At 36.0% G+C, this 8,289-nt stretch overlaps 1 protein-coding gene across 3 annotated transcripts in view; it reads left to right on the top strand.

The window, feature by feature from the left end:
• Positions 1-3,863, top strand: part of RSPO2 (R-spondin 2) — a 391,996-nt gene extending 388,133 nt beyond the window's left edge. For all 3 annotated transcript variants that reach the window (XM_078686883.1, XM_078686882.1, XM_078686881.1), the window contains one exon: positions 1,656-3,863. In XM_078686883.1, the coding sequence (XP_078543009.1) occupies positions 1,656-1,771 (116 nt within the window). In that variant the 3' untranslated portion in view covers positions 1,772-3,863. The remainder of the gene's footprint in view (positions 1-1,655) is intronic.
• The last annotated feature ends 4,426 nt before the right edge of the window (positions 3,864-8,289 follow it).

Below are 8,289 nucleotides of genomic sequence, written 5' to 3' on the forward strand. Positions count from 1 at the left end.
TAATTTGATTTATTTACTATTTTGCAGCGGTTGTACAGGATTGTGAATATCTTCTTTGGCAAAGGCTACACATAACCTCTTTCCTTAGTTAATAGCTCCACAAACTTCTTATCATACTGTTGAGATGATTGAATGTATTATCTTTTAATTTTTTTGTATACATTTCCTCAAAGACTAGGGACTTTCAGTAAGTCCCCTTCTATATGTTTCGTGCTAAATGCATGTGTGTGTCTATGCACATACATTGGATAAAGACAGTTTGCGATCCTACTATCAGTCTAGTTATGGGAGTTATTGTTAATTCTGTGGTATAATTAGTCTGTTCAGAGACAAATCACATTCTTCAAGTACAGAGCTCAGTTCTTGAATATATTTATATTTCATACCCAAAATATAATTTCTAATCTTTGAAAAATGTCTTCACAATGTCTGTTGATATCCAGTAGCTCAGTTGCTTTTCAAAGATAACGAACAAGGACAAAGCATGCTAACAAAAGCACAAAGTGTCAACAATGTTCTCTCAGAAATAAAAACATCTGGAGTTTAAGATTCTTCACAAATCCAAATGTGTGCAACATGTGGAATTTGGACTGCTGTCTTTTGCTTGTCTGCGATGTAATAAGCATCGATTTTCTAGAGTGCCTCCAAACCTAATTTAAAATCCTAGGAGTACTTATGCTTACTAAAAAAGTGTTGGTTTCACGCAAAAACAGTGTAATCAAATAGCCAAAGTATTCTTACTTCAAGTTCTTTCTGCTAAGAAATAAAATACATAGCGGTGACTGTACGTGCACGCCAGAAACAACAAACTTTAAAAGAAGGGCATTCATTTTGTAGATTAAAAAAAATATCCTGTTCTTATTCAGTGTTTATGACCACATTTATACAATTTCTAAGCAATCTAAATAAAAGATGCAGCAACTACCTCATTTATAGTACTTTGTTTGCACACCTCCTAGGGATGGATGGCTGAGTCCACCTAGCCAGGTTTCAAACTTCTTCAGATCACAATTTCTGGATGCAGGGATCATTCAACTCATGCTTGTATAATGTTACAGCTATGTGTTGACTTTTACAACATGTGACATTACATCATGGACCTTTAACATATTTTTTATGAATATATATCAATCAACACACCCCCTACTCCCAACAGAAGAGAGCACACACACGAGGGCTGCAAGTTTACAGCTTCTTTAATAGTTAGGGCCTACACCGACCCAGCAGCTAGGAGAGATGCGTTTCAGCATTTCAGCTGCCACAAGCAGCCTTTGTCCATATATATATATATATATATATCCCGAAAATACTGCTTATGCGATCCTCAGCCTAACAGCGCTGATGCCGTCGATGGTTTCAGTAGCAGCAAGAATCCATGCGTCATGCCAACTGGATGCTTTGTGGTTGAAAATCAAATTAGAGTTGCACGTTTCAAGAGTAAATAAATGTCCATTTGCCTATCACGTACTGCCTACCTATGACCATGTGCTTACTTTGAAATTCTACGTTTTTTTTGTTACTTTTATGATTATTAGTATAATTACTACTACTCTTAAGAATGATAGTAATCATATTTAAGATTAATCAAAAGGACCACCCTTGCAAAAATATTGAACTCCAGAGTGGTCATTTGTGCTTTTATTTTTTTTCTGCAGGAAAGAGGACCCCAAAAATGAAGGACAAGAGAAATAAGAAGAAGAAGCGAAAGTTGCTGGATAGAGCCCAGGAGCAGCACATTGTCTACTTGTCTTCAGACCGAGCTGGCCAGTAACAAAGACAAGAATAACACAGACACTGAGATCCAATTTTGCAACGTTCACAAAAGCTGCTATACGCTCCTGCACACCGACGCACTGCAGTTCAGCGGCTTTGCCAGTATTGGTTGCAACTACCTTGTGAAAATGGTCAACAAGCCTATTTGTCTTATTTATACGTTACCTGTTCTCAACGGAAGACTTGAAAGGGCAGAGACACTGAGTTGAATCAGTGATAGGACGTAGACACGTGTCTAAGAATTCTCCTCAGCACTGTTGACAGAAACCACCAAGATGGTGGCCCCGAACTGATCCAGGACAAAAGCTTAAAAAACATCAGTCTGGACCATGGACATGGTGTTCATATTTATGGAAGATAAGAAATCTGGAGATGGGAGGACTACTTTAATTATGGCCTTTGTTTCTCATGCTGTACTGTCTGTTTCATGAGAACTTGTTCATGGAGTATATGCTTAGTGTTAGTGTAAGTTCTCAGCACCAGTGTCCACTGTATAATAAAGATGCTTAATACTGATATACTCCAGGAGGTACGCCTCAGTGTTGCAAGTAGCATAGCAGTTACTATATGTACATAGAGCTGAGGGTCGAGACATAATAAACATATTTACAGGTTTTATTTAAGCTTTTTTTTTTACACGTGTAATGAACTCTACATGTTTCATATGACAAATCACTGTTTCTTGAAATATGTAATAGGGTAGTTGAGCAGTGCCTCCATAGAAGTGTGCAATGTTAGAACCACAAAGCAAGCAAGGGTAATTCTGATGTCCAAATCCTTTTGGTAACACTACTCTGCAGGTAATAGGTGGATCACGGTTATGTAGAAACCTAACATTGGAGTTTGAATTCATGGAGAAAACTAGTTAGCAAATGGTGTAATGTTAAGGAGAATAACCATTTTGGAATACCACCACCAAAAAAAAAAAAACCTGAACCAAGAGATGGAAATTAGGAAGCGATGTGTGCAACATTATCCATCTGATCATGACATTTTAAATGTAATATCTATAGTTATTTTTAACTTTCATCGTTAGAAAATGCTACACCTTAAGTGGCTCAACGATGCCCTTTGTCAAAGGGCATCGTTAAGAAAATGTTTTCTTATAAATTCGTTATTGCACACATTTCCAGTTTAATGTTGCAATTACCAGGTACCTCACAGTTTCAGGTTATGTGAAAGTAGGGGAGATATTGAGGCGCTGGGCAGCAGCAAATTAAACCTTCTTATTCCATTTGCATAAGATATGTATGTATGCTAAACAGAGACCAGAGTCCCTATGTTACTCAAATGTTGAGTTTTTCAATGGTTTCATTGCAATTGTCTTATGTATTAGAGGTTACTGACAGTATGCCACAGATGTTCAATGGGAGATGCATTCACTGAGTTGTAATAATGTGTGCCATCTAATAAATGGAGTGACGTAAATTAACACTTACCCTAAATAATAAACTCACCTTCACGTTCTTGGCATAGTTATTCATAAAACTGTCTATAAATAATTTACAAAAGAAAACAAAGTAAGTAATGAAAAGGTCACTTTCAAAATGCTCTGACTGGGATTTCATTTATTTTATGAGATTACAAGTTAGATAAAAGTCCGTTAATATATGATGTCACAAAATCCATCCTATAAACGGAAAATCATCTCCAATGAAGTATTGAAAATAATTGAAATCTTGTCAGACACTATGAAAGGTGTAACAATTATACATACTGGTGTTGGATATTTGTTATGTTAACTCTGATATACACAATGCCCTTGATAATCGCTGTACACTATAAAATATTAGGGGATGGTGCAACGTAAAAGGAATACTGGACATAAATCTACAATGTTGTTTATACACAGTGGCTATTTTCAAGAGGGGCTTTGAGACAAAGTTTATGTTATGATTATTTTTTTAAATTTACTAAAACCTTTGAATCCTGGCATAATTATTCTTTTAGAAATGGATATAAAAAGTAGATTTGCTTCCAAAAGTTGAGGATTTGGAACATAGTTTGAAATAAACAAAGCAGAGACAAATATTTTCACTGAAAAGTACATGGACTGTTTTAAGATTACAATAAACTAGATACGAAAAATGTGTTTTGTGTGACAATCCTACAAGTACGTGAGTTATTACTTAATACCTCAATATCTCCCAATCAACAAGCACAAAAGTCTTTATTATCCTGATCTTAGAAATCCCTTTATTTGCTTCCAATCTTATATAGAAACATTTTATTTGTACTCATTTGGTCAAACTTCGAACACAGTTATCAACTGAATGGTGAGCATTCAATGGGAAACACGTTTTCTTTGTCTATGCTGCTAAAGGTGGAATTATGTCACACTGAATCTGAAAACAGTATTAGCTCACTCCATGTGTGCTAAAACATTCTAAGCACCCTTATCTCAAGACAAGTTTGTCTTCTCCTGAATTATTTTAGCGCTTACAGAGATTGTTAGTAAAGTTCTTGTGAACAGAGTTAAATTAAATCATGACACCAAGAGTTTTTTTTTCTGGTTACTCAGACTGACACACTACTACAGGAATTGATTAATTCAGTTTGTTCGAGATCTACTTCTTTAGCAAACACAAATGAATGAGTTTGAAATGGTAACAGCCATTAGAAGAGCAAACCAGAACAAACCTTCTTAGATATTCCCCAATACTTAATGATTTTCTCTTGCCTGTTTTTGTTAGTTAGAGTCTTCAGACCTGGAGTCCAGGAACTCTGAACACAACTGTTTTTTTGGCTTATGCATTCTGTATATCATCCCCTTTCAAGCTTCATTGTTGGAACTAGATGACCTAGAAAATATATATCTTCACATAACAGGCAATAAGTTTGCCAGTGCTATTCAAGTTAGATTAAAATAGAACGTAGCAAAAGGAGACAATAACTCAAGGATATAGCCACCCTGTCAACATAAAGGGCAATTGTCACATGTACAAAACAGTCCTAATAATGGTGACACACATCACTTGGATCTCCAGTGGTTCAACAACTCTCCCATGCCTTCAGTTCACACGTTCCAATTAATGAATTTACTATTTATTAAGCTCTTCTTTTTCATATCATCTATGTCCCCTTACTCCCTTCTTCAAAACACTAATTCAATAAATGTGACAGTAGTTCTTCGAGTATTGCACCTGCTATGACCTCACCAAATGGGTGGAAGTTTAGTGCCTACAGAGAGAGGAGTCATTGACAAATGATTGTATTTAATGACGGAGTAAAACGAAGGTGGCCATGCTAAATGCTTTCTCATCGAACCAATTGTACAGAGTAGCCCATTAAAATATCAAGTATAAAAAGCAAAACAAGGGAAATTCCTTTCTAGTGGTGCTCACACGGTGATGAAACTCACCCACCTGAGGTGCAAAATACCGTACTGTATACAGTCTTGAAAATTTGACCACAAAGCACCAAGGCACACACTCTGCTGTTTCTGTAGATTCCAATGTATGAGCAGTTACTTTTCTAATTCTTCTGTTTATTTGCATCAATATTCTGTGTATGGCATAAATAGTTTTCACCATAGAGGCAGATGATTGCATTTGAAGTAACAAGCTCTGCTCCAAAGCATAAGTCTTTCTGTCCTATTTCTCAGCGTCTGAGCAAGAGATTGTGAGGCGCTTTATTAATGCAATTATATCTCAGTTTTTGGCACTCAGTATTATTGTCTCAATCTTCTAATAACTATTGTAAGAAGAACAGTCATTTAACAAAGACCAGACTTAGTATTTTTGTCCACCTCTGGAGGACTGGGGAGTCATGTCCAGGGTGAGTGTAGCCTCGGTAGAGAAGAAAACAAGGGGAATACAACTGCTGCTCAAAACCGTTTCAGCTGAACTTTGAAGTAAAGGTATGTGGCCTCTTGGAGCCCTACCTAGCTACAACTAATAGTCTTGCACTTTTGGAGAATTCTTAGGGCTAAAAAGTGACAAAGTAGGAAGGTAAAACCTGAGACTGAGCTGAGGTGGCAAACCAATCCAAGCGGTGAAGAGACATTGGCGATAAAATTCAGCTTTGTTCCTCAGCTTTAGTTGGATCTCGATGCCGATACAACCAGCTTTGAGGTAAGCTTGCCATATTCTTGGTCACTGAAGGATTGTGAGCTCCAAGAAAGGTGCCAAGGTAAAAACTATGGCTGTGGTGACCCGCTTGGTATATTTGGATACCATCTGCATTGACATAGCCCCATGTCCCCATAACAGACTTCACAGAGGACATACACTTTTTAAAAGTATTATGATCAGGGACAATCATTTATGACATAACCTGGAGATGACACATTTATAATCTGCACCTTGTAATTGAATACATTGATTTCTTTTCTGAAAAAGTAAAAAATTGCAGTACAGGCAGGCATCAAAGGTAATGGCCAGATATTAGAAAATGTTAATAATATTTAATAAAGTACACCAGTATATATCAAGATGGCTTTGATATTCTTTCGGTCAAGGGACATAACATATGCTTTAGAAAAGTTTGGCCTTAAATTCACATGGTCCATGGAGATTACATGGCTTGTTTTTGTTGGTAGGCCATTTGCAAGAAAGATGGACTTCATCATCCATGTAGGTCAATATAAGGGTGTGTTTCCTACAAGTCTGGGTCTTTCATGTCTCTCAGCCATCAAAGGCTCTTCAACATGATTGGTGGACGAAGTACAAAAAATCAGAACCAGGACACAACCCTGACAGCCACCTCTATGAAAGTGAAGGGATTCCTTGTGCTCACCTTTAAGGCCATCCGCCACTGTAGCAGGTAAACATTTTGTTACATTTTTAGGCATTCTTTGGAGGCAGGGTACGTTTGCTAAAACAAATCAGAAATCAGCCACTATAGACTAAGAATGTTCACAACAGACCCAGTCAATGCAGTACCTAAGTTCATAAAAACTAAATGTAGCAAGCTCTTCTGGACTCACATGTTTGGCAGGTAACAGATAAAGATTGAAATCATGCACTCCTGGCTGAAAATCATAATGCGAGTCTGTTAGGCTCCCTTCATCCTTTGCCCAGACTTTACGCTGGGACAACTGTATTCAACTTATATCTCTGAGAGTTGAATTAATGAGAGAAATTAGTAGAATCATTATTTGCTTTTCTTTGTCATCCCGGTTAAAGATGTACTCGTAGAGATTCATAGGGAAGTTTTATTACTTGGTCTAGTTTTGATATCTTCAACAACGTTGTCCAAAGAAAATATCTGTGGATTGTTCCAGTATGAAGCATATATCACCTGAAAAAGATGAGACCCATGTAAAGGACAGATATAGACCACCAAGGTGGATGCTTGAATAATTACATTGAATGCCCATTTGTCCAAAGGGGAGAACATAGAACTGTTAGAATAACCCAAAAAGCAAAGTTGTCTTTAGGCAGAGAAGTTTCAAATAATTTTTCCTAGGTTTCCTTTGAGAATTCCCTTTAGCTGATAGAGATACATTTTTTTACGACTTCTAGCACTAAGAACTATCTCAATATCAGAACATTTCAGAATAAAGTGTAGAGATCTACTAGCCACACCATGGGGCCTGTTTACAAACTGCACTTCTATAATTACTAAAGCCAAAACTGTCATAAATACAGCTGGAGTAATTCCAGCTCAACACATGGCCAACCAAAGGTACTTTAACATCCTTCCATAAAACCTAATGCAGGCAGGTACTTAAAATAAAATTCCGTAGGAAATAATGTTAAATTAAATGGTTAAAAATAAATACATTCAAATTAATGTTTAGAAAAATATGTGAAATTAAAACTTATTTCAATACCATTTTTTATTTTAAAAAATTACATTCTTGCTTTATGAAATTCAAAAATGAATACATTAGTTTTAATAATTCTATATGCATATTTTATTAATTTAAAAATACATAATAAAATATATAATTTCGTTTTTTTATTAAGCGTCAGAAAATATTTATATTTTTAATGTGTAATATTAAAAATAATTACATTTCTTATTGAAACATATAACATGTACTTACATTATTGTACTTAACCTTTTAAACTTTTTCCAATATGCTACCATGTGGTCTCCTCCAACTGTGCAGAACCTCAAATATTTTCATAAGGTCACCACTAGTAGTTACTTTGAAGACATATTTGATGTTTTTACTGACTCTGCCTCGTATCGGGTGTGGGACATGCAAGTCTACCCTGTCGAGTAACTTTACACTTGGATTTGGTGAATAGCCCAAAGTAGTAAAGTTACTCAGTGTAAGAGTACATGTAAATGTATAGATTTAATACTGTGGAAATTCACTTTGTGAATAGGCCCCCAAATTTGTGGTTGAACCATTTTGGAATGGAACAATTAGATCTTCTATTAGAGGGTACAACAAACAGATGACACAATCTCAAATCAAGAAGCCAGATAGAATTTCTGCATCCTTAGCATTAACATCTCGGCAGGTTAGAATACCATTTCAAGACATAACAATGAAAATATTTGAGGCCTGAATTCTTCCCATTTTAATCTTCGGTCTTAAGAAATAACAATAGCTTCTTA

Source organism: Lissotriton helveticus, chromosome 4_1 (assembly GCF_964261635.1).
Source record: "Lissotriton helveticus chromosome 4_1, aLisHel1.1, whole genome shotgun sequence".
Taxonomy (NCBI): Eukaryota; Metazoa; Chordata; class Amphibia; order Caudata; family Salamandridae; genus Lissotriton; species Lissotriton helveticus.